Source organism: Cystoisospora suis (genome assembly GCF_002600585.1).
Source record: "Cystoisospora suis strain Wien I chromosome Unknown contig_1065, whole genome shotgun sequence".
NCBI lineage: Eukaryota > Apicomplexa > Conoidasida > Eucoccidiorida > Sarcocystidae > Cystoisospora > Cystoisospora suis.
Genome location: NW_027153866.1, coordinates 1 through 26561, shown reverse-complemented (window position 1 = coordinate 26561; position 26561 = coordinate 1). Strand labels below are relative to the sequence as shown.

General features: G+C 47.3%; 2 protein-coding genes across 2 annotated transcripts in view; both read left to right on the top strand.

Annotated features, from left to right (window-relative positions):
• CSUI_002542 (uncharacterized protein) overlaps window positions 1-16457 on the top strand; it is a gene marked incomplete at its 3' end in the record, with an annotated part of 17101 nt that extends 644 nt beyond the window's left edge. The window contains exons 2-16 of the mRNA XM_068062742.1: window positions 626-797; window positions 1467-1624; window positions 3162-3355; window positions 3793-4773; window positions 5204-5978; window positions 6907-7107; window positions 7666-8235; window positions 9834-10128; window positions 10785-11864; window positions 12349-12632; window positions 13317-13426; window positions 14125-14280; window positions 15000-15292; window positions 15586-15877; window positions 16361-16457. Coding sequence (XP_067925283.1) covers window positions 626-797; window positions 1467-1624; window positions 3162-3355; window positions 3793-4773; window positions 5204-5978; window positions 6907-7107; window positions 7666-8235; window positions 9834-10128; window positions 10785-11864; window positions 12349-12632; window positions 13317-13426; window positions 14125-14280; window positions 15000-15292; window positions 15586-15877; window positions 16361-16457 — 5658 coding nt within the window. The remainder of the gene's footprint in view (window positions 1-625; window positions 798-1466; window positions 1625-3161; window positions 3356-3792; window positions 4774-5203; window positions 5979-6906; window positions 7108-7665; window positions 8236-9833; window positions 10129-10784; window positions 11865-12348; window positions 12633-13316; window positions 13427-14124; window positions 14281-14999; window positions 15293-15585; window positions 15878-16360) is intronic.
• Window positions 16458-18822: 2365 nt separating this feature from the next.
• On the top strand, window positions 18823-21772 carry CSUI_002541 (dihydrouridine synthase protein; the record flags this gene model as incomplete). The annotated part of the gene is given in 2 exon segments (XM_068062741.1): window positions 18823-18826; window positions 18846-21772. The coding sequence occupies 2 exon segments, from the start codon at window positions 18823-18825 to the stop codon at window positions 21770-21772; spliced, it is 2931 nt and encodes a 976-aa protein (XP_067925282.1).
• Window positions 21773-26561: the final 4789 nt, after the last annotated feature.

Below are 26561 nucleotides of genomic sequence, written 5' to 3'. Positions count from 1 at the left end.
AGCCACTATACCTTCATTCGAAGTGCAGCACAAATGTTTCGAAAAGATGAAGAATTTACCAAACCGGCCGAGAAAGAGAATCTCCGGCAGCTCATGGAAGAGAAAGAAAGAAAGAAAGAAAGAGAAGAGGCTGCGCCACAGCGTAAACAGACAGAGAGACACCGAAAGAGAGGGAGAGAGAGAGCCAAGAAGACATGCAACGGGAGTCATGCTTCGATGTTGTTGAGCTTAAGGCGGAGAGAAAGAGAGAGACGGAAGAAGAGAGATCAATAGATAGAGAATGGGCTTCTCTTTTCGCGTTTGAATCGAGTCGGATTGAGAAGTAGCCTCTTGTATTTCGACCTTCTATGATAGAGGTCTCTGTGAGCTGGACGTAGAGCTTGTTGCCAAGTCTTACTCGGTAGAACTTCATTGGTAGTTTTGCAAAGACGAAGAGATAACGAGAAACAATTACGTTAACGTCGGTTAGAACGAATCATGGAAGAAGAGGACGTAAAGGAGAAGAAGACTTGAAGACGTCTCGAGTTCCTTCTTCTTTCTTTGGATTTTTTTCCATCTTCTTTCTTTCTCCGTCTCTGTCTCTTCTTTCCCACCTCGTGTCCTTCTCTTTCTTGTCTCTTCGTAGATTCATGAAGCTCTTAGCTGCCCTCCTAGCTCGATCAACCCAGACCGTATAACGCGGTGGAAGACGCGCCTGAGTCGCGTACAGGAAGAGACATCTCTTCTCCTAGGAAACTTAACAGGAGACTTTCTTGATCTTAAGGATATACAAACACGTAGATGTGACAACCTCATCCGTAAGAGAATGATCTCTCTCTGTTTCTCTTTCTCTTCAGGTCTCCTTCCTATGCCTATGGTCGTTAACACCCTAGACATACCACCTCTCCACTTCTTTCGCTTCTTTCTTCAGCGCGCATGCCCATGGATATGTATCGCGGTGTATATGTACATATATATATATATATGTAGGACATGCGGTATATCTGTGTCAGCTTCTGAGTCCAGGAGGAGAGATAGTAAAGAGGGGCAGATGAGGTGTCTATTTTAGTTACTATTCTTCCCTGGATGTGCATGTAAAAGAACACTTCTCTTCTCTATTTGGGAGACACCACGCGGGAGAGTTCGTGCATGAACACGTATATCTATCTACCTATCTTTAATCTATCTACCTGTTTGTCTATCATTGATTCATCTATCTATATATCTGTTGCTTATACGAAAGATCTCTCTATGTATCCACGTGGTTTTGTGAAAGATAAGAACTGTCTACACATATAGATCTGTACATGTCGTCTCCGAGATATGCAGCGCCCAATGAGGTACGCCCATCGGATAAGAATCTGCGATATATACGTATATAGACCGAGTCTACATCGGAGTTTGCGAAGCGTTTCTTTCTCTCCTTTCTTGCTTATCTCTTTCTTTCTTTCTTTGTTTCTTTGTCGTGTGTTTCTACCGTGGGAAAGAGAACTGTGGAAGAAAGCTTGAAGAGCTAGATGCGCGAATTCTCTGGGGAAACTGCGAGACAGCTATGGAGGTGACACAGCAGCTATTGCAACCGCTGAAGGAGAAACACCTCGAAACTATTCATATGGAACTCGAGACTCTCGCCAAGCAATTGCAGGTTCGATACAAGAAATCGAGTCCCAGGAGAGGCCGGAAAGAAGAAACATGAGACAGAAACAGAAAAGGAGAAGAAAACACGAAGCAACCTCGTCTTCTCTTTATCTATCTATCTCTCTCTCTTGCAATTTCTCTGTATCTCTCACTCTATATATCTGTCGTCAATAGTAGAAGTCGGAGTAGAGGTAGACGTGGCAGAGAGGAAGATTTCGTTAGATACAATTGTCAGTATGAGTCGAGGGGGAATAGTGTATGTACATACACTTCAGTCTCATAAGATTATAGGAGGGATAGTTAAGTGAAGGCAGTAAGTAGTTGTGCATGCCATCGAGTTTTGTCGTGTTACCAGAGAGAGAAGGTCGAAATCTCCTTTTCTTTCTTCTTCTCTTTCTCCAGGCAACTGATAGGTTGTGTTGATCTTCTCCTCTTCTGTGGTGTATTTCGTATGAGGCAGAAGAAGTATCGAGAACGTCAAACATTCATTCTGTCGTCTGTAGCTTTAGCGGGTCTCGCTTCTTCTTTACGTCTTTCTTCTTGTTATCGATCTCTTCTTGATCTTCCCTCAGTCTTCTTAGTTGTGTATATCTCTCTGCTTGCCTGAATGAAGAAGATGTTCCAAGCCATCCAAGAGAAAGAGAGAAAGGAGATCCATAGAAGAGAAAGGAGATCGTTAGGACGCATCCTATTGTAGCCTGCACCTTGAAGCAGAGATTGAAAGCTCCAATCTTTTCCGGAGAAGTGCAAAGCACACACAAATACACATACACACTACTAGACCTTTGAGGTGTACGTACACCTGAATGGCGTCATCTCTTTCTCCATGAGGAATGCGAGAACGATACAGTTCTCCTTTTCGAGAGACTTCTCTTTCTATCTTTTCTACTTCGCCTGCGATACTGTTTCTTACCTCTCTGTTCTATTTCATCCATTCATCCTTAGTATTTCTCTTTTCTTCTTTCTAGTGAGAGAGAGAAAGAAGGGATGTGGGCGTGCGCTGTCAAGGGGTTCTCGTGTACGACCACATGCACTGAGAGCTTATAGAGAGAAAACTCGGCTTTTCTCTCTATCAGGGTGGACTCTCTTTTTTCATTCGTTCTTTGTTTTCTCTTGTCCTCATCATGAGGAAAGCGAAAGAGAAAAGAAACTTAAGAGAAGCAGCCGTCCCAGCAGTGGACGCAGAAAGTCCATTTCATGTCTATCCACCCATGCACATATGTGTATATATCCTTGTATATATCTGTCTCTCTCTCTATATATATATATATATGGTATGGCGACATCGCCTCTGCCTCGATCTATCTATCTATGCATCTATCTATCTATCTGTCTTCTTTATGTCTGTTTGTATTAGCCTACATAGATGTATTCACCTGTCTTTCTTCATGTCTACACGTACATCCTTCTTTCTCTTGTCCTTTCCTCTCTCTTTTAACACACATGCACAAGGCTTATAGTATCTATCTCTCATCTCGTCTCGAGTCCTCTTTCCTCATTTGTTCTCTCTCATCTTCGTTTTCGCGTTCTCTCCTCCGTACCAGGCGCGTCAGAGGGCAGGTCATGATGTAGGCTATCGTATCTTAATCTTCCTGGAGCAGCTCGCTGTGTTTCTTTCTTCATTCCGTGATACACACCAGTCCCTAAGTGCCGATCACCGACGTACAGTCAAGGAGCTCACAGAAGCTTTTCTATCTCATAACAAGGCGCAAGAAGAAGTTATCTCCTCCCTCAAGAGGTATAGCTTTATTTCCTTTTCGACATGACAAGATAATGTCAAGAAGAAGAAGAAGAAAACGGAGATGTTCTCTCTGTTTGGTCGTAAGATATGGAACAAGACAGAAAAAGAAGGAGAAGAGAAAGCAGAGCAATGAGCACTCAGTGTATCGCAAGACATAATCCACACACACTAGAGGTACCAGCCGTAGTCTGTTCGCATAGCCCTGTGCAACTCTTCAATACAGTCTTTCTTTTCTCTTTCAACTGTGTCTCATGTGATACGGAGTGTCTTCTCCTGTGCAACTCACAGGTCCTTCTTTTTATTTATCGAGGCGTTCCTTTCTATTCATGTCTTCCCTCCGTGAAGAGAAAGACAGACTTGGTCGTAGCCTCTCAAAGTTCTCTTTCTTCTTTCTTGTCAGTTCTTTCCTTTCTCTTGTTTTGTGGCTTCTCCAGTGAGATGGCGCAGAGCCCAGCTATTGAAGCTTTAGATAAAGTGAAGAAGAGGATAGATGCGGAGCTTGGAAACCTCCAAACTCTTGTACGTACACACGTGAAGAAGATAGGATGTTTCTGTAATGAGCTGGTCCCCTCGATCCAAGAAAGAAGAGTTCATGAGATAAAGAAACTAGAGAGTATCTGGCGACTTCAAGCTCTTACAGAAACTCAAAGGACAAGAGTTGTCGAGGAACTCCGGCTGAGAAAACTCCAACAGCAAGAGATAGAAGAGGAAGAAGACGATGGTGACGAAGACCAACAAGAGGGAGAAGAAGAAGAAGAAGGAGGAAGAGGCCGCAAAGGAGGAAAAGGCAAAGGAGGAGAACGTGAAGAAGACTTTTCTTCTTGTTCGACACCCTCTCATGCACGGGGTGGAGGTAGGATATCACGTGAGAAGTCTCAGCAAGATCAAGGGACAGCTCAAGGACGAAAGAGAGGAGCTAAAGGGAAAGAAGAGGGAGGCCTAGGGGGGAGAGAAGAAGGAGATGAAGAAGAGGAAGAAGGACGTCGTCATCTTCTTCTCTCTCAACAGCAAGAAGATGAAAAAGATCGTAAAGGAAAAGAACGAGATGCGAAATCGAGAGGTCTCAGTCCTTCAACACGAAAGACAGCCGTCGGAGGAAATAGCAGTGGGCCCGGGGGGATAGGATTAACTTCGTCATCGTCTGGGGGAAAGAATGCTAGTGCAACCTCTAGTAAATCGCCTGGAGGAGGAGGCGGACGAGGTGTAACTACACCTCAAGGAGGAAAGAAAGTCGGAGCGTCATCAGGCAATAGCTCTACAAATACTAGCAGTAATAACAATACAGGGCTAGGAGGGAAGAAGAAAGGTGGAGGTGAAGGAAAAGGGATGAATAATAAGGGTGATGGAGGAGGAGGAGGAAAAGACGATGGTTCGTCAAGTGACGAAGATGTCGATATCGACCATTTCACATACTGGTATAGCTTACAAGACCTTCGCATATAGATAGATAGATCAAAGATAGATAGATAGGTAGATAGATAGATAGATCAAAGATAGATTAAAGATAGATAGATAGAATCATCTGCCTATAAGATAGTTATCTTTTGTTCGATCACGACTCTTGTGTTATAGATCCGTTTGCATGCGTGTATGTATGTATGTATCTATGTATGTATGTAGCCATCCATTCTTTTTTTCTCGAGAAAGTCTTCTCTGAAGCGTCTTTCACCTTCTTGCTTCTTCTTCCTCTACTTTTTCCCTTATCCTCTTCTTCTTGCTTCTCCTCTCTCTCTAATTGTTTTCCTTGTTTGCCTCTTTTTCTCCCTCATTCCTGTCACTTCTTCTCGATCTTGCTCTTCTTCTTCTTCTTTTTCTTCTTCTTTCTTTTCTTCCTTTTCCGTACAGGAGTGATTCGGGGGGTACCATGTACAAAGAATTAAAGAAGTCCTTCGAGGATCTTCTCGCCTCTCTTTCTTTACCTCGTCCTTCTTCTTCTTGCTCGTCCGCATCGCCTACTACACGTTTGTCTATCTCCACCGTGAAATCTCTCCCTGAGGCAGGTAATCTGTCACCTGTCTCTTCCTCTCTCAGTATCTCACAGGACAGTGAGGAGATTTCTCACTTTTCTAACCCTCTCTTGAATGACCCAAAGCGTGAAAGAAAAGGTACTATTCCTAACAGTTCTTCAGCTAGTAGCATGTCTTCTTCCGCGGCTGTATCGACGTCGACAACTAGCCCCATGGGTGCCCCCCCCGGTGGAGGAGGAGACCCCGCATCATCGACGTCACTAGGTATTCGGTCGAATTTAAGTGCCTCTTCTTCCTCCATACGAACTTCTTCATCTAATAAGAATAACACAGGAGGAGGAGGAGTAGGAAGTCTAGTGGCGAGAAGAGGAGGAGGAGTAGCTGGGAGTAGACATGGAAGTCTAGCTGGCAGTGGTGGAGGAGGAGGGGTAGGATGTCTACCTTCTGGAGATAGCCATCATGGCGGGGGGGGAGAACAAGAAGGAGAAAATGGAGAGATAGGAGAAGGGGGGGCACATCCAGAGAGTTATGCCCATAAGCTTGAACTAACAGAATCATGGAGAGAAAGCCTCCTGCGCCTGAGAGATTCATCCTTTAATTTCGTCGCCAAGGCAACCGATGAACTCGAAATTTCTACGAAGTCTCTTGGAGAAGTAAGAAGGATGGAGAGGAAGAAGAAAAGGATCTGTCCATGTGAACTGATTTATCTACTCTGGTTCGTACCTAGCCGACGTCAGAGACAGAGATTTCTTTATAGACAGGGAGAAAACACGTATCTACACATCGAGAGAAATCGGTCTTGTTAGAACGGCGTGTAGATGTCTAGAACATATTGAATGTCCTAGGTCTCTACTCATAAAGGAGAATCTCGGGTTGACGAGGATTTCCATAAGAAGTTCATTGCCACGAGGAGGAATCTTCGTCAAAGACATTTTTATCTTTTTCGTACGACTCATGTCTGTATGCATGCACGCATGCCATAAAGTGTACATCTGCATATAAGTATATCTGCATAAATATATACGTAGTATGTATAGGTATATGTAGAATATATACACATATATATATATATATATAGAAAGGAAGTTTGGTCAAGTGCTTGTGCAGAAAAAAAGAGGATTGCGAGGATCTATATACGTTGTTGGGGAAGGTCTCATATAGTCTGCGTTTCTTCTCCTAAAGGTGATACGATTCAAGAGTTTCTCTCTATACACTTATAGTCTGGAGCTCGATGTAAAGAGAGAGAGACCGACAGGGAAAGAGAAAGAGAGAATGAGGTGGAAGCTTGTCTTTCTCCGTATCAGTTCTTAGATTTCTGTCCCTTCTTTCTCCAATGTGTAGGTCGTTGTTTAGCACAATGGCTTGCCGAGAATAGGCTCTCCCATTGACCTTCGATAAAACTTCTCTCAGTTTATATAAAGCCATCTACAACATCAGTACGTACACCGTGTGGTAATGAAGAGATTGTACACACACTCCGATTCATTCCTTCCCGTTCTCTTCTTAAGAGGGGATTGCTTTTCTTTCTTTCTTTGTTATCGCTTTCTTTCTTTCTTTCTTCTTTCTGGACGTTTTCTTCAGTCGACGTATGCCTCAGCTATATGTGAGATGAAGACAGTCCTGGCGAGGTTCGATCCTACGTCTTCGACGGTCGCAGCGATCTCATTCACATACAAACAACGTCAGCAACAGCTAGCTGCGAATCTAGCACGGATGGATCGCTTCCTTCAGAGCTTTGCTCAGGCCGTCGCTAGCCAACAGGAAGCTCTCACTCAAACGGAGGTCAGCGATGGAAAGGTGGACAGCAATCTAAGACACCTAGACATGTTTCCGTCCTCTAAGAAAGAGACAAAGATGAAGAAGTGGAGAAAGAGAAAGAAATTCACCTTCCTTCTCTTTCTTTTCCGTCGTTATCTTTCTTCTGCTCTGTGGACATTGACCCTTCCCTCACTCGCTTGTCTATTCCAGACACGCAGTGTCTAGTCCCTCGGCTATCCGGAAGCTTATCTTCGCTCCCCTTTTTCTTGTTCGTCTTCTCTCTTCGTGCGTATCCTGGTATGCTTTACAGCGTGTATTCATCATACTGAGTGAAGAGTTATACATATGGAGAAAGGAATACATATGTGTAGATATGAATGAGTTGTGTGATAAGTCAAGTGTGATATTGGTCAATGTCCAGGAGAGAGGCGAGAGAAGCGAGAAGTGAAAAGCTTTTGATAGACCAGGAGAGTTAGAAACAAGCTATGATTGCTTTCAAACTACTGCTATGAGACAGGATCGGTCTATTACCATTGTGCATACTGTGCTTCCTGCTTGGTGTCTGTGTATGAACTTTCATAGGAAGAACTGCGTGGACTAGTTCAGGAATTGGAGAGTCAACAGGATCGAGCTCAACAGTTGTCTTTAGATGATCTTCAAGTTCCAACAACGACAAGTGCCAATGCTTCTTCTCCTTCTTCGTCTTCTTTGCCTTCTCCTTCTGCTCTTTCTCCTTCGACAGGACTTGAAACTTTACCAAAAGAGAAAACCTCCATTCCTCCCCATGCTCCCCCAGGTACTACTACTCCTTCTTCTTCAAATCGAACAAATCCTCCTCGCTCTCCTCCTTCAGCTCTACATACACCCCATGCTTCTCCGTCTTCTCATCCTCCCGTTGCTCTTGAAGAGATCGCTCCGACGGATGGAGCAGCGACGCGAACCCTCGATTTATCTCTCTGTCTCTCATCTTGTTTAGATGAAAGTAATACGACATCCGGGGGAGTAGGAGGCGGAGGGGGGGGAGGTCTCACTAATGAAGGGCTCCTTGAAGGAAGGATAGGAGGCATTCTCATGCAGAGATTAGAACGGAGAAGAAAACAGTTTCTTCACAATCAAGAAAGATTAAGAAAGGAAGCAGAGAAAAAACTACAGGTAAATAGTCTTCTCTCTTACCTCTAAGAAGGCGGAAGAGGATAGGTATCCAACTGACTTCATGCGATACCCCAGTGTCTACCTTGTCTCTCACTCTGTTCGTTTTCTTCTCTCTCTCGGATTCTTGCCCCCCTCCCTGTACACACACATGTATGTATCTATGCATGAGTGTGTATCCATGTATGAATATATATGTGTGTAAGAATATGCACGTATGTATGTATGAGTGAATGTATGAAGTATGAATGTATGGATATGTGTGTAGGTATGAGTACGTACGCATGACTACGTAGGAATGTATGTGTAAATACGTATGTATGTGTGACTATCTACGTATGGAGGGGTAAGCGGGTTTGAATCGTTCATTGGTGCTTTATGTCTTCGCAACGGAGGAGCAGAAAGCTGGAGTAGACGCCAACAGGAGTGACGGGGAAGACGAAAGGGGAGACGTCTCTGTACGTCCTTCCATTCGTTGATTGAAGGGGAGTGAAGAGAACTCTGGACTGATGAGAAGAATGAGGTGTTTTCCCGTCTCCGATTTGTATAGAGATATCTTACATCGTGCCGATCCAGAGAGAGAGACAGAGACAGATAGAAACATATGTATACTCAAGTGTATATATATGTATATACATACCTCTTGCTTTCATAATAAAGACAGTACACCCCGTCTGCAGATAGGTTTTAGATAGGTATATATTGATGCAGTGAATGAAGTAATGCATACAAGTGTCTTCTCTTTTCTTTGCTTGACCTTTCCTGTGTGGTGAATGTCCTGAAATCTGTTCCTTTGTCTACATGTGTGGTTGTGGCTGTGACCTCGTTTTAAGGGGATAGGAGATGGTAGAAGATCATGTCTAGATTTCCTTGTATCGCTTCCTTCACAAAGATATATATATATACAAAGATCCAAGTCTATCTTCTTTCGTCTTCCAAGTCACCCAGTCAGTCCAGTCAGAGAAGGAGTTCGTTCACGAAGAAGATTCTCTTCAAAAGAAAAACCACACCCCCCTCCCCCCGCGTACTAATCGTACTCTAGAAGGACCAGATGATACATAATGATCAAGGCAAAGCAGGGGCACTGAGAATCGTTTTTCCTTGGGCGAATAGTTCATCGACACGATATGACAACGAGGCGAATGTTTCCTGACTACTACTTTCTCAGAGTGAAAAGACATAACCAGGTAGAAAACACCTTTAACTCCCTATCTAGCAATTCCTTTCCTTCTAATCTGTATGGAAGAATGAAGATATCTGGAAAAGACGTAGAGAGACCAACAGAGAGATGAGCTCGCATTCATTCTCCTATCGTACTTGTAATATAGAGTACAGACTGTAGCTACCGTGTGATGTTTATCTATGGAAGAAGAAGCGTTTCTCTTGTTTCCTTGATTCTAGACTATTGACGGTTAAGGAACCTACTTGCCCTCACATTACGAATGAACTTCTAAGTATCTATTGACTTCAACGGGTGATCCTCACGTTTTCTCTACTGTCACCATCTTCTTCAAATTTGGAGCTCCCACCTTTTCTACGGTATTTTGTCTTGGTGTGTTTGTTCCTGACGAACTCGTGATGGATTCTAGTGTATCGAGCAGACCTTAGAATCAGGACTGCATAAGCTTCAACTGAAGATTCAGTCTTTCTTTCTTACGACACACCCTTCCGCGCCTGGGTCTCGAGGGGTACCATCGTCGGCAGTGGAGTCGGAGAAGGAAGAAGAAAGTTTAAGAAAAAAAGAAGAATGGACAGAAGAACTAGAGAAGAGACGAGAAGAATGGGAATCCCAAGTTGCCACGTGGAAGGTCAAACTTGAGGAAATCGCATCCGAAGGACGCAAACGGATGGAAGACCAATTCGCCTTTCTCAACGATAGGATTGCTAAGCTCTACGGTATTTTCGACACGATATGATAACTTCCTCACTTATTGAATGTCTGGAGTCGCAGGAAGATGTGCACGTTTCTTCTTTTGCAAACTGGAAATCCATATGTGTATAGAGACCTCTCTCTGTTTATGTATCATATCGGGAGTTGAGATAAATGTGAATAACCGCTCCAGAGGGAGGGATCATACACGTCTCGTGTGTCGTTTTGAGAAATTTGCCCCGCTTAAGCACTCTCGACGGGAGAAGATAAGAAAAAATTTGGCGGTCCAAGGATCTGAAAGTCCCTCTAAGCGATAGATTCCTCAGCAGTGAAGAAAAACACGAATGTACGCACGGCTGGGAATTTCCTTAATAGGCTAGCACCATCCCTTTTTACAGAGACCACATCAGAGAAGAAGAAAGAGAAAATGGTGTCTTTTCCCCCTTTCGTGTCCAAGTAAGAGAGACTCCTCAATCTACGGAAAAAGTATCGTTCGCAGCATACGAAGGTGACATAAACAGCTTTACCTGGCAAATGTTGATTGTATAATCTTTCTTGACCCTATTGTGGCTGGCGGGGGAGGAGGTCTTCTACAGCAACAGTTTACTGATCCGAGGGGATCCCCCTGATGATGAATGAGAAAACCTGCCAAATGGTGAATCTTTTGTTCCTGCCTTTTCAGGACTTGGCCGGCAGCATGGGGCTCCGAAACGCGCTGCCGTCGCCGCGCTTCAGCAACTTCAGCAACAGTACGCTGTCGCTCTTCAGCGATGTTTCCACTGTTTTGCTATGGCCACAGAGCAAGCCCGTAGTGGTCAGATAGGTTTCAACTCAGCTCTGTGCACATCTGCGATCTATGGACCCGGAACCTACCGTTCTCCCACGTATCATCCTGATATCCTGGCTTGGAGCCCGTCAGCGACTGTCGTAGCTCACTTTGAGCAGCCAGCCAAGGTGTCAGTGCCCTCACTTCTTCCTTTCAGTTCCGGTCTAGGAGAGGTACCGGCTTGTTCAAAAGAAAAAGCATTTGGGCGAGGGGGGACAGATACAGGTACGGCAGCCATATTCTCCCAGCAGCCCCCTCAGGAGGGAGGGAGCAATGGCGACACCTCCGCTGCGTTGATACTCAAACAGACATTTCTCCCCTTGGAGAACCTGAAGCCCCACGAGCGAGAAATGCTTTCTCTTTCTCATCATGTCCGAAAAAGCATCCAGCAGCGGAACGCTCGGCGTTTACTTTCCCCTACAACTACTTCTTCTTCATCTGCTCCTCCAGCGGCCGGTCTAGCCAAACAGATTGGTAATCTAAGACGAGCAATCGCAAGTCCTAGACCGGCAAGCCCAGCGCCTACCAGTAACACTCTATCACAGACCATGGAGAAAGACATCCCAGTTAGCAATGCTCAGGAGATCCGAGGCGGCTATGCTCTGGCAGCTGCTGCCGTCCTGGCGTTATGTGCCAAGTTACAATGCCTAACACCCTCGCAAGTCTCCTTTGTGCAAGATGGTGCCCAGCAACTCCTGGAAAGTCTCGCTTTATTACAAGATCTGGCTCTACCTACGGAATGGACAAGCAAGGAAGCACCGATTCTTGCTATGGGGGGGACAAGCAAACAGAAGGAGAGTCAGAATGACAAGAAACGACCGGGCGTCTCTCCTCAGGGAGCAGCAAATCCTCCTTCAGGAAAGTTGACTGGTCAAGTTGCAGGCGGAGCAGGTGCGGGAGACGATGCAGATGCCGATCTGGCAGGAGAGACGAAAAGTAAGAAAAGTTCTCGGGGGGACACGATTTCACGTTGATACTGTCAATTCGAGGAATCACGAACTCGGAAGGGCAGTCAGGCGTACGTGGATGAAGTGTTTTTCTGTTGGGAAAGGAAATATTTTGTTCTTTCATCGAAGTGACCCACTCGACTGGCCACATACCCGGACCGCCTCGTGTTTTTACCGAAAGCCAGCGGCACAGTCTCCTCATATGCATACTAAGCGACGTGTGATGAACAGTCGATGCGCCACGGCACCGGCATTAGGGCAGCCATTCTCAGCAGTGTACCACCGACAGACACCCGTATCATCTGAAGGGGGGTGCAACGTGGTCGATTTCAGGCCTCCTCTCCGCCGGTACAACCAGTGTCCTCTCCAAGACGACTCGGCTACTTACCCTCGTGTACCGTCTTGAGAAAGAGATGGTGTGACCGCCAGTCTCCCTATGAGTCTCAGAGTCAGGCTGTGATGTTTGTTTCCAGCCACCGTTGAAACCGCCGCCCGGAACTCGATGCTCCAGCATCTCCTCGGCTCGTTGAAAACTCTTCCCCAGTCCTACGCTGCAGCAGCCGAAGAGATTGAGAAGAATTTCCGAGCCAAGGCCGCCGCCGTATTTGGGCCCTCGGGCACGGCGCAGACTCCCTCCACCAAGGGATCCGCTGGGAACGATAGTAGTCCAGCAGGTAGCAAAGACAAAGACACTCCTGTATATGTGGAACCTTTCGCGCAATATGTGCGGCGACAGGCAGACGCGAACAGGCAGAAGGTATGACGGTTTGACTGCACACGAACATGGTTTTATAGAAATTACAAGGGCAGCCAAACAAAAAGAGGCTTCGGCTTTTGCAGCAGTTCTATCTGGCATTTACTCTCACACAACGGAGTGGTTTGACAGAGTGCTTCAGCCGACGCTCACGATTTTTTACAACCACCTTGGGCACTCCTCTGGAATAGCAGAATCACCTTTGCACGCGAAAGCCCTCGAACGGAACCCGGAGGGCGGCAAGGGCTGAACTCGTGGCAAGGGCCTGGGAAGATAGTACGGCCAAGTGATTTGTGCTGCTAAATACGGAGCCCGCGGCCCCTTGAGGATAAGCGCACTGTCGCTGTAAACGGCTAGGCTCACACGCACTACTCACTCCGGCCACTGTCCGTTTCGTCGAGCATGTAGCAACAAGTGCTCTGCTCCCGTTCGCCCGCCCCGCTTCACTGTTGCGCGCTGAACGCGAGATGAGATTCCACCTGGGCTGGCACTCAACTCAGCATCGTTAAGAACGACTCTGTGTCTCACTCTTTACGTGGATCTTGCCCACCCTGACTCCGAGGACCCCGGGTTCCGCGTACACTCAGCCTGAATCTGACAGTCCGCTCAACCCTCAGCAACCCCAAAGCTGTAGGCACGAGAAACGAGCTCTCTTTTGCGAAGGGGACTTTTCATTACTGCGTGCAGCTGGTCGCAGGTCTGAGGAATCTGTGCAAGATTGTCCGTGAAGACTTTTTCCCCATTGCTGTCCGTGGAGTCTTCCTTGACGTCACCCAGACCCTGCAGATACAGCTGGAGTAAGCGACTTGCAAACCTGCAGAGCGCAAAGAAGCTCACCAAGAAAAAACTTCTATAGGGTGCAACGTTAGATGCATCGTGCTGCCCGTCTGAGTGCTGGGTCCGCAGACCTGTGGCTTGGTACGGGGCGATCAGGCTGGCAATACTCGCTCAGTTCAGAAGGCGGCTAACCGGAAGATACAGGAATTGTAATGGCTCACTTGGTAGCGTGCTTGGGGGGATTCCTGGTCTTTTCGCAGAATCCCCCGGAAAAGTACAGTAGGGCACAGCTTCTTGAGTGAGAAGCCGACAGCAATGACAGGAAAGGAAGCCATCCTCTATATAAGCCACGTGCAACGCCACGGACAAAACAGTTATATGTTGTAATGCTCTCCACAAAAAGCCGCTGAACCGAGCAACCTCAGTTTGTAGTACCCCGGCAGGGTGTACGTAAATGCTACTTGCAGAGGGAGCTCGGCAAGTCGGAAAGCCGCCTGTCGTAACGCTGCTTCCGGTGTCCGCCTCAACCTGAGCTTCTGCAGTGGACTGCTGCAGTCAACGGGGGTAGTCTCTAGGGCACATGGGAACGTTACGGCAGACTGTGTGGCAGAAGCATTAGTCCAAGCGCAGTTGCATATCATTGGCAAACCCAAACCGAGCAAGTATTGTAGAACCTGGAAGTGACCTTCAGTGTTGCGTGTCAAGCTCGCATTTCCAGAAATCTACGAATACATCTTGGGAGTGAAAAAGGCTCCGAGAGCGGTCCGCGCTCCACTGACGTGGAACTTCTCAGAAAGCTGAGGCGGCAGTGGCAAACTAACCTTGCCGAACTCGATGACCAGCTCAAGACCCTTGATGGAACAGAGCGACTGCAGTAAGTGTAACTAAACAGTCGACAGGAAGATGGACGTTCCGAGACCTGACTGCTCAACATCGCAATGTCCATACCTCCTGCGGTTCTGGAAGCGTAGCCGGAGGCACCTCCGAATCACACCTGACCTCCATGACTGAAACCTTTTGGCGGGAGTCTGCGGTGTTTCTTTCCCCTGCATATGCGTCCCAGGGATCTATGCTCATCCGAGGCAAAACGATCTGAGCAGGTGTTGGAGCTGTTGTCTCGCGCATCTGAGCAGACGGCCCTGCAACTGAACTCTGCCTCGGTGTTCATCACCAACTCTTGCATCGGCCACTTTGAGTTCCTTGTGACAGTCCTCGATCGGGTCCCTCAGTTCTTTGACTTCCAGTCTCTAGAAGGGTATGAAGGTGCTACTTACCGGCAGCCGGGTGTGCCTGCGCCTATTCAGATGATTAAACTTCTGTAGATGGCAAACCATTCAGAAGCCACCAGCCGCGTCACTTTGTGTGCGAGTACCATGGACACCCCTTCCTGTTCTTCTGAAACGCAACAGACACGGTGTATCCCTTGGTACTCTGCCGCGCTCGCGCTTGCCTGCGTCTTTTAGAAGTACTGGTAGCACGGCTGGAGAAACCCAGAGCTAGAAAACTGCAAGAAAATTAGCAGGCTGCTGCCTAGTATCCGCTCGGATAGGGGATGTAACTCCCGTAGTGTTGCTTCTTTCTATGGCGTTCTAGGGACATCCCATTTTCTTTCTTTTCCATGCCGAGACGGTCCTTGAAGAGAAGACTGCGGCAAAATAGCTCGTTCCTATATCGGAAAGTCAACTGTCTGCCCCCCGCGTCCGTACAAGCACCTGCGCCTGATTCGAAACAGCACGCCGGCAGCGCGGGTGGAGGTGGTCAACAGAGTACCAACGCAGTTGGAGGTAGCTTTTTCTCTACCCCTCCGGCTGCTCCAGCTCAAGCCGAAGGGTGCAACTACTACTCGAAACTGTGGAGAGGGCTGCCGTCTCAGCCGTGGACTTTAGGTATGGCATCCGTAATACCAGGCAGCGGTCGTCGTCTGCGCTGAAGCCGGCGAACCAATGCGCTTTATGGGGGGAACCACACTGTTTTTTCACACTGCTCACCCCCATGAGGGCTCTGCTCACAGCAGGAAGCGTTCGTGGCTGTCTCCACTGTTCTTGGTGTGTGAAGTTGTCTTCCCACCGTCGACGCCTGCCGATGGTGTGGCAGGTAGTGTGGTGCGCAAGGTAGGTGTAGAGTTAGGGCGAGGAACACGTTCAGTGAGGCGCGGAATGCTACTGGCTGTTCTCTTTAGACGCTGCATATGGAAATATAATGTCTGAAAAAGATCAAGACAAGTGGGCTGCTCCGCCGCTGCCGCCGTTGCGTCCCCCGAAGGCTGCAAGCCAGGCAGATGCCAGACCGAGCTCCGCTTCCTCGGAACAGACCATGGAAAAAGGAGACAAGCTAGCGCAACGACGACTGATCGGAAGAGGAGGCGCCGCCCCCTCCTCAGCTGAGCGGGTGGATGAGCAGCCTGAGCAGCCGGCGGGTTTCTCGAGGACGATCAACTCCTTCACCTCAGTGGTTCACAAGCAACTGTTCAAGTAAGCCAGTCGGGAGTCACTTAGCTAGCAGTGCCTATGAGGAGGTGTAGGCCTCTGAAGGTTTTATAGTGGCACCAATCGCGGGCATCAGCCTCAATTTGTCCCTGAGTAGCGGGAAACACGTGTTCAGAACTAAGCATACGTACGAGGCTTATCGTCACACGTGTCCACATTTGTAAAAGCGCCTCGTTATTCTGCGTGAGGGTGCCCTGTCCCGTGAGGTCCTCTCGTCGGTGGCAATCGTGGGCACTGCGTTGCCCGTTCAGCGGAGCCCCCATGTAGGCCATAGGTGTGTTTCGGAGCGCAACTCTTAATGTCATCAAAAGGTAGCGAACTGAGTGCTTCGTAGCTGACATGGGACGGTAGGCCTTCCGGAACGGCCCATGGCAAAGGAGCTGTCTTAGCGTTTGTTTCTTACGACGTCAGAGGCAAAAAAATGCAGGGATCCTCGTGAAACGTTCTCTTTTTGTCCCCTTGCTTCAGAGTCCGCAATGCGAGCTACGTGAGCTCTCTCGGGGAGATACGGAAGGCGAGCACTGAAGTGCGGGAACAGCTCAAAACGCTCTACCAGGAGGAGCTGAAGAACAGGCGATTGTGGGCCCGAAAACTAGAGCAACTTGACCGACTCAGAGAAGAGGTTCTTCAGTGAAGGTGAAAGGATGCCACTGTGTGCCCCCGAGTATATCCTTGAGTGACCTGTCACGTGCTTGTTTTACCTTTCCTACTGTGGCTTCGACGGTAGCACTACTATCTCAAATGGCAACGTCTTCGCACCTGCTGAACTGCTGAGGCTGCTGTGTCCTTTTACTGCTGTCTTGTGTCATAAGCAATCCTCACAGTGCAACAGATACAAGCATATGGTCTGAACCTGCGTTACAGGAAGCAGGCAGCGAGAAGAGAGAGCATGCAGTTGATGCGCCCGTCTGGATGGGACCGAGCAATTTTTGTCCGGCTCCCTCAGGGGCTGATAGGAAAATCGGTCCTACACGCCACACGGCAGCAAACCAACACGTCTGAGGTGTACCGCAAGCACGGGGAGTGCCCATCTGCCAAGCCTCTTCAGCCGTACCCGGTCGGGGAGAGCGCACTAGACGAGAGCTACGGAGTTGACACTGAATCCTCGTTTACCTGCAGTTGCAATGCTAGGCCTGTTACCTCCCGCATGATCACTGCTCATGGAACAGCGAAAGAGGGTGGCGGCTAGGAAAGCACCGCTGTTGCAGCCACAAGTTTTCGCCGGAGACTAACAAGCACAAGGTGTCCCCCTGATCGGAAGTGACTCCGTGGTGTCCATGTACGATTCCAAACGCACGTGCCATCAGGATCAGCGAGCTTCCCTAAATACTTTATACGCGTTCTACGTGGGAGTGGACCATCTAGTCTGGCGAATTGCCTCTATTGTCACCAGAGTGGGTCTTACCATACTAAACTGTATTCACGGATAGTGCAACTACTTCGAACCCAGCCAAGATGTAGTGTGTTGTTAGCACAATCGGCTTGCCCGCCAATGCTGACGCTTCGTGCACGCCATTATTGGCGATGTCTCGTCTCCCATACCAGATGCAGCTGCCTACGGAGTGGATGCGTCGGTGGATGCATACATACGAGCCCCGTAAGCTCGGCGTGTCTACGAGCGCGAGGCCCGCGAGTGTGTTACGACGTCGAGGACGGTACGCGGTCTTCCGGGCTACCGGCCCCTAGGGGGAAACAAACAGAACTGTGTTTCTGCTCTTAAGTGTTGCCACTGAACCTTCACAATTACTGGATTCCGACGCATCCACTCGGTAAGCAGCTGCATCTGGTATGCGAGAGGAGATATCCCCGATGAGGGCATGCAAGAAATCATCAGTATTGCCGGGCACTCCGATTTCGCCAACTGAGACAAGGTGTGCACCTGACCTGAAGTGACCCTGGTTCTCATGTAGGATACAAACGCGCGTGTAGAATCAGGATTACCGAGCTTCCCTAAATACTCCATACGGGTTCTACGTGAGAGTGGACCAACCAGTCTGGCAAATTACCTCTATTGCTAGCAGAGTGAGACTTATCATACTTAACTGTACTCATGGATAGTACAACTACTTCGAACCAATTGAAGATGGAGAGTGATGTTGGCGAAGTCGGTTGCTAGGCTATACCGATGATATCTTGCATGCCATTTTGTGTGTTGTCTCGTCTCCCATACCAGATGCAGCTGCTTACCGAGTGGTTGCATGGGCATCCAGTAGATGCAAAACGGAGTGTCTACCAAGACAGTGCTGCGTCGACTTCATTTTCTCGTGGTCACACATAGGAGCTGAACCGTTAACCAGGCCGAGATATCTGCTTTCCTTCTATCTGAACCCATGCACCCGTCCCAGATATTCCGCCGCCTTCACTTCTCCCTGGTGACGGTATGCTGTTCCCGCCGGAGTATCGACACAACTCGATAGCCCCGTACGTCGCTCCGGTTGTCAACAAACTGTCTCTCTGTCTCAGTCTAAACTGAAGCTGCCTTTTGCCCTCTGTTCCAAAGACCACCGGTGCAACGAGAACAGCGTTCCTTGAGAAAGGAGCTTGCAGACACTCCTTGGCTTCTTTGCCTTACGTCGTTCCATTAACTTCCATTAGCTTCTACCGGAGTAAGGTGAAGTAAACTGAGCCTATATATGTGTAAATCAATGTTCCAGGGAGCGGTTATGGCTCTTCTGGATCGGATCGAGCACCCTCACAATGAGGGTGTCACTACTACGCAGGAAAGGGAGCTCACAGCGTCGGGTGATCCAAGTATCGAGGCTGATCCGAGTGGTCTCCACTCTGCTTGTGTTTGTTTCATTTGGCCACGCACATCTGGGACCGTGGCTTTCAAGAAACGTTCTACTTCCATTGACGGAGAAATCACTAAATAAAATCTCCGAGCCACTCCAGCCGTGTGGCTCATTTCCTGGTCTCCTTCGCGTATCTCCATGGGTTCCGGTTCTCTCAACAGGCGCGCCACTGTACGCACACCCCGGCAAGCATCGTCGTACGTCTCTCCTCTTGTCGCATCTTTCTCCTGACAGCAGTGAAAATTCTCAGCCATCTGATTCTTCATGGACGGCACGCGAGTCCTCCCCAGCATCTTTCACGGTGCAATGGCGGAGAAAAGATAGAAGAGGATTTCTGTCGAACCTTGCATGTACAAAATCCATCCATCAGCGTTCTCCGTTTCCCTTTCTTGTCTATCGAGGTGGCTGTATCCCTCCAAGGCGACCTCATCATAAGAATCATGACACAAGAACAGGCCGTAGTAATAGTCCACCTCCTCATACTAAATTCCTTCCAGCATCTCAAGCGTGTTCTTGTCATTCTTTTTCATCATTTCCTGCTTTTTTATCCCAGCGGATAACGGCATACCCCTGGAAGTCTGTTTTCTTCAAGACGTCTCCCCTGTCTTTCTTCAGATCTCTTCTGGGAGAAGATTCCACAGACTCATTCAGTATCACTCCACGTGTGCAGTATCCTCCGACGACGAAGGCTTTCACCGCTCTTCGACCAACGAGGCAGCTGCTACCTTGCCCTAGAATCTCACCTCTCCTATCAGGGGAGAGACAAAGGGGGACTGACGAATTTAGGAGTGAAGGCGCCCGTTCTCTTTCTTTATCACTCCGTAACAAATCAGAGAGTGCCAGTTTTCTTATTGTTCTTCCCTCAACAGACGATAATAGATCCAAGAAGAAAATCTTATCTTCATCTCCTGTCTGGGGAAAGAAAGAGGCGCTTGTCTCCTCTTACCAAGAAAGACTTCCGTTCCAACGACCTCGATTCCACATGACAGCAGTGTCGATGACGGTAGGAAGAGGAGAAAGAGAAAGTTATCCTGGGAAGCCTGCACATTCCTTGGTTGATTTCTCCAAGGGAACGTTAATGTTTCCTGACAGAAGTCCAGTCGGTCTTCTGTCAACAGCCCCTATGATGGACTATACAGATTCGCACTGGAGAATGTTAATGAGTTTCATATCAAGGCATCTAACCCTCTATACAGAAATGGTATCTATCCCTCCTAGCTTTTCTTCTTTACCTCCTTCTGTAGAGCCTAAAGTAGATCCGCACTATCGCATCTTTCAACGTCTTGTCGGTGAAGTCTCTAGCTGTAGAGATCTCTCGAATCCATGTATCTTGCAACTTGGCTTATCATGTCTTCAAGCAGCTTATAACACAGGTCGTCTGATTGCTTCAGAAGCTCTTTTTCAAGCAAACGAAGAGAGGAAAGAGAAAAGAGAAGAAAGCACGGTCTTTCGTGTTAATCTGAATTGTGGATGCCCTAGTCCTCGAGTAGCAAAGAGCGGAACATTCGGGTTGTCACTTATGAAAGACGCAAAGCGGGTTGGTGATCTATGTAGACGTCTCTATGAGGGCTTCTCTGATTTAGAAATGCCTCAGGGGAGATATACAATTGAAGACATGGACGCGGTGGAGAGGAACAAGAGTTGTCCTTATCGTTTCTCTAGTCCTTCTCATTCAGGATTTGTTATCTCTGTCAAATGTCGTGTTGGTATTGTGATGGCGGACGAGGGTGAAGAGGAGATTCATGGAGAGAATGAGCCAAAATCCTTTACAGAGATGGATATTAAGAGTAGGGATAGATCTATTGGAGGTACTAGGAAGAGTACTCCGTATACATCCTCAACCTCATCATGCACGTATGAATCTTTAGCATCTTTCATAGATATCGTCTCCTCTTCTTCTCCTGTAAAGCATTTTGAAGTTCATGCGAGACCAGGTATCTTAGGTGGACTTACACCCAAACAGAATCGATGTATTCCGGAACTCAAGCCGGCATGGGTCTATCAACTTTGCAAAGACTTTCCTCATCTTTCTTTCACACTTAATGGGGGGATTACGTCTTTTCATGAGGCTGAAGCACATCTTATCAGGAGTGAAGATCTACTTGCAGGTGTTATGATCGGCCGTGGACTACTGGAAAGACCTTGGTATTGGGCATCTGGAGCTGATGCCTTTGTTGAAAGACAACTAAGAAGAAGAGACGAAAGAGATAGAAGAATCGAGAGGAAGGACAAGGAAGAGGAGTTGACCAGACAAGGGTGGTCGACTCCTTTAGTAGATGAGGGGAATGAAAGTAGTCAAGAGGATTCTATCATACGAAGAACAGAACGACAGGAGAATGAAAGAAGACAAGAATCAGAATGCACCGCGCAACTATCAGATGGGAGTACTCTACGTGGTATAGAATCGAGGACTAGTGTTCTTCGAATCTACGCCCCACCGTGTACAGTCACGGGGGCACCCAAGGAAGCCCGTGGGAGTTCATCTACTTGCACGCGAAATTGCTATAGGTGTATGGACACCTCTTTTGATGATCATGTAAGGACGCAAGAGAAGGAAAAAAGCGCGGGTCGGTTAGTAACCAGACGGGAGGTGCTCGAAGCGTACGCGAAGTACGCGGACTATATAGAGAGGAAGTTGTTGCTGAGAGAGGCAGGGAAGATGAACCTTGAAGGGGGGCAGATGGAGACGAAAAGAGAGAAGAAAGGACAAGAGGTCAGGATTAAGGGACAACTTCAAGCCGTGTTAAAACCTCTGTGGAATCTCTTTGTAGGAGAAAGAGGAAGCCGAGCATTCAAGCAGGCTCTGCAAAACGCAGGGGAATGGGGGGGAGCATTTCCTGAGAACCGAGATCTCCGCCGTGCGGTCGGATCCAGCCGTGACACTGAAGATAACGGAGCAGGAGACGGTCAGTCCAGAGACGGTTGTTATGACGACTATATTACTCAAAAAGAAAAACAAGTGTATGTACACCCCGGAACCACCAGACGAGGAATGACGCAATCACGAAGTTCTCTTGGTGATATCATTCGAAGAGCTACAGAAAAGGTACCGGACGAAGTACTCGACAGAAAGAACGAAGAGACGTGAATGGATGTATATACACCGGAAAAGGATTGTACACCGTCAGAACAACACGCAACCAAGTTCTCAATGAAAGACGTGAGAAGTGAAAAGATGAAAGGGTATCAGACGGCTGTATGGCTGAGTTTGTCACCTAGATAGATCAAGAGCGGTTGTCAGGAAAACCGCTTTAAGACAAGGAGAAAGTATAGACAGTGTACGTACACAGTACAATGGTGGTAGTATGGGTGTCAGTAGTATCCACCTGAGAAAAGGCGTACAATGCTGGAGTGAGGAAGGAAATGTTAAGGTAAAGTCACTTCAAAGGCTTAAAAGGTTCTGTTCGTTCGTCCACACCGTGGTCGCGTACAGAATCAAGGCACGTCTCGGGGGGAAAAGAGCTGGGGGGGAACCTATATCTCTCCCGAGAGAGAAGCCTCGTCCATCGACACGTGTGGGGGCCTTCTTAGCAGGTTGGCAGACCTTGAAAAAGGTTCACTTGTCGCTAAGGTTCCACGTACATCTGTTTCTTCTTAAAGGTAATTCTTGTCACCGTCCTTGTTTGTCAGCACAACAACCATTTCGATGGTGTGGCAGCAGGAGGAGCAACAGGATGTCACTGCACTTGTGGTGGTGACGGGTGAGTGTATGTACACGGCAAAGACATCGTGCAGGTTGTAGGTCAACTCCTGTTCCTGAAGGAGCGTTCATTGAAGGGCCGAACGGGCTTTCAGTCCGAGACGACTCCGGCAAAGGAGGCGAATTGAGAACCAGCTTCACGTGGGGCGTTAGTATGGACAACAAGTCTGATCTAGCCGGCTGGCTGTCGATATATCGCTTGAATTACAGACAGGGTAGAATCTTCTTCAAGAGGCACGATAGGCATTGTTGATGGCATGAAAGCACAGTCCCACCGTACAAAAATATTCTGCCAAATCTAGTCATGCTTCCCTCACTTTGCAGAACGCCACTCGTTTTCCTCAAAAAGGAAAACGAGTGGCGTTCTCAGCAAATCGGGCTCTGAGAATGTTCTTCCTCTTGTTTTAAAGTGCTCTTCGCACAGTCGCCTTCATACTCTCGTGCAGCTGGACAGAATTCCGGGGCGCCGCCTACAAAGGGATCGCCCCCCCCTCTGGGAAAAGAAGTTCCTTACTTGGTGGCTAGCTCTGGTTGATTTCTCAGATCGACTGCGACGCCACTGGATTATTTCATCTACAAGTATGCCTAGGCAAAGATGCAACCTCAGTGTAACAGCAATGAAGAAGTCGATGGTACGGGGCGGGCTAAGCGCCCGCGCCCTCTATGTCAGCTTCGTGAGCTTCTAAGACCCCGTAGCTAGTTTGAGCGAGCCGCCGCAACGTCTCACTCGGCTGAGAACTTCACAGACGCTTTCAGTCTCATAGCTTCATTAGGTTTACGGGGGAGTCCCCGCACCCAATTCGCATCGCTCGTTAGCCAAAACACTAGGCCAGAAAGATACGAACTCTGGCTCCGAAGAACTCACTAAAATGATCGAAGAAAGAAGGATCAAGCCTTGGATGGAACAGAAGTCGTAGCTCCTGTTACTTCTCGCAAAAATAACAGACGTGGTTTCCTGGCAACAACTGACCGTCTCTCACCCTGGCCTGGCTGGTCAAAAACATCGGGAGACACCAAGGGACGGCTTGCTCCCGGAACTCTCATTTTCTTTGTTCGCAACAGAACTCACCAACGCAATCTCGGGAACGAAACAAGGCTAGCTGCAACTGTCAAACATAGTCTTTCAGAAATTTCGTACAAGACTGCCGTCTCGATGTTCCCCGGCCGGTCCTCCACCTGGCTGTCCGGGCAATAGCACCCATCAACCCACCGGGGAAGTCCCTTCTGCTTGGGAAAGCTCTCGCGCTTTGTCATCAACTCGCTAACTTCACACCTATCTGTAGGTAGATTAAGCATATCTCCTGAGACGTCTGGCCACTAGGAAGCAAAAAAAGATGGCAAGTTGACAGTTTCTTACAGACAAAACAAGTTCTCCAACAATACCGGCTTTCCTCTCCAGGCCATCGGCGAAGGCGGTATTTGTTTCCTAGGCTTTCTGTAGTGGGTGTGTGTATTGTCGGATTCACGTTATTGAAGTTTCTTCACTCGGATGTGTGTGTGTTCTATGTAGTTCTTCAGCTTACCCATCATTCGCTGCTACGCTTTCTCTACAAAAAGGTCGCTGTTCTCTAGTGTGCTCGACCAACACGGTCAAAGGGGAAGCCCAGAAACTGTAGACATCGCAAGATAAAGAATAAGAGAGAATCTCAAACAGCATAATGGGGCTGAGTCATAAGATTTTTCAAGTCTTTCGTTCTCGTTGCCGTCCGTCGCTTGTCCGTAGTTGCAATGGCTCTTTGAGTAGACATGGCTGGACAGGAAGCAGAGAATTCTCCAGACTTCTTCTGAGCGAATGGCGGCTCTACCTCAGAACAACAAAAAAAAGAGAGAAGCCATCGATTTACGAAAAAAGCAACGAAGAGAGAGAAGTCTACAGGATGGTATTGAATGTATGTGTGTATGTAGTCTTACCGTTCTATCTCACGTATTAACAGACAAGGGTGGTGGAAACAGCTCACTAGTATCGGGCGGGAGTTGAACTGTAGAGGTTCATCGCCTTTCGGTGGTATCTCTTCTTTAGACAGAAAAAGCCAATTTCTCTTTACTCATCTTCATTACTCTATTGTCTCTCCCATATACCGTGGATTTTTCTGTCTTTATTCTCCAGTGAAAAGCGCACGCTTTCTCTCTCTCTCCGTCCCTCTCCTTCGCGAAACCGTATCTATCTTCTACTCTTCGATTATGTCTCCTTCCTTCTTGCTGCTCCTGCTGCTCCTGCTGCTGCTCACGTAAAGAAGGAAGGACCATCGCCTCTCTCTTACTCTTTCTCCTTAGCTTTTCTTCCGGAGAAAGGAGTTGTTTTCTCTGTCCTCTTTCTTCTCTGGTCTCCCTTCTCCTCTTTTTGCTATTCTTCTCTTCTGTTCTCGCCGAGAAATACGCGAGAAGAATAGAAAGTAGAAGAAGAAAACGCAGAAGATAATCTTTTCTCTTTCCTTCAACCCCCTCACTCATGTGTCCTTGTTTTTGCCTCGTCTTTCTTTTCTTCTTGCATGTGCCATCGACTTTTGAGATGTTTTCTAGAGGTGGAAACCTTTTTTCTGTCCTTGAATTCTTCTCCAATAATCGTCTTTTCTCCCGGTCGAGATTTCAGAAAGCGTCGAATCTTTCAGTTGGGTGACCTCTCGTCGTGAGTGAGCAGGCACTGAAACCACCCTCTTTCTCTTCTTTATTGCCTTCCAGGGAAATTTTTTCCTCTTTTTTTCTTTCTCTCCCTTTCTCTTTCCGTTTCTCCCTTCATCATTCTTCATCTCCTCGCAAGCAGGTTCAAGAAGATCCCATAGTCTACTAATACAACGATTGCGCCGATGTGTTCTCACCCCAAAACGGTGAAAAACTGGGCAGTCCTTCTCATTTCCGACGGGGGTGGAGTGAATTCCTTCTCCTTCCATAAAAAGCGTTATCTATCTTTGTATATACGTTGTCGCTGATGTTCTGCCTTTCAGTCTGTTTCTTTTGACCTTCCTATCTGTCTTCGTTACCTTTGATAAGATGGAGAGATGTATCTACTATCTCTAGACGTACACAAATGTGTGTAGGCATATCTGGATTAGGAAGGCAGCTGTACGTACACTCCATCACACCTGTCGTCAATCAACTTTTCTCTTTCGATGTATGGATGAATGAATGAATATTCGTGTATCAGTACCTATGTATGAATATGTATGAGTATGTATGAATATGTATGTATTTATGTATTTATATATATATGTATGAATATGCCTTGGCTTTCTTTCCTTTTTGGACGAAGAGAAAGTTCAATCGCCCCACACTCACGCTCTTCTGGCTACAGGAGTAGACAGAGGCCATCTATGTCTTTCATTCTACAGTTCTCTTACATCTCTATAAACTAGGAATCTTTCTAAATCTTTCTTTTTCAATCATCTTTCTTTCTTCTTTCTTTGTCATTTTCGTCGTCCTGCCCCTCCTCCTTTGTTGATCGATCTCTCTTCTTTTCAGATATGCCTATATGTTGGTAATTCATAAGAAAGGTCGTCTTCTGTACGAAGGGACAAAGCAGTGCGTGGAGAATCATCTGAAAGAGATTGCAACAGGAATCGCGGAACAGCAGAATGACGACGTCTTTCTCTCAACTCTCCTAGCTCGATGGAAAGATCATCTTCTTAATATGCAAATGATTAGGGATGTTCTTCTCTATCTTGACAAGTGAGAGAACTAGACAGAATAAAAGAGTCAAACAAATCACACAGGACAGATAGAAGAAGAAGAAAAGAGCCAAAGAAGAAGAAGAATGACGCTGAACCTGATGTCGATTGCCTCGTCTTCTCTTTCTCTCTTTTTCTTCTTCTTTTCATTTCCTATCTCCGGACAGAAGAAAGGAAACCCTACACGTGTAGCTTCATCTCTCTTTCATCTATCTATATCTATCGACCTATCTTGAATCGAAACCTATCTCTCTTTGATCTATCCATCTATCTGATAAAGATAGATCAAGAAGAAGGCTACTAGGAGAGGAATTGTTCTCTTCCTTTTCTCATGGGTAGTCAGGAGTGCGATAGGAAAACATACACAGGCAAACATACAGATAGATAGACAAGTAGATCCATCAGATACATAGATGTGTAGATCAAAGATAGATAGGTAGATCAAAGATAGATAGGTAGATCAAACACAGATAGGTAGATATAGTAGTGAATGAGGGGGCACTTAGATTCTCTAG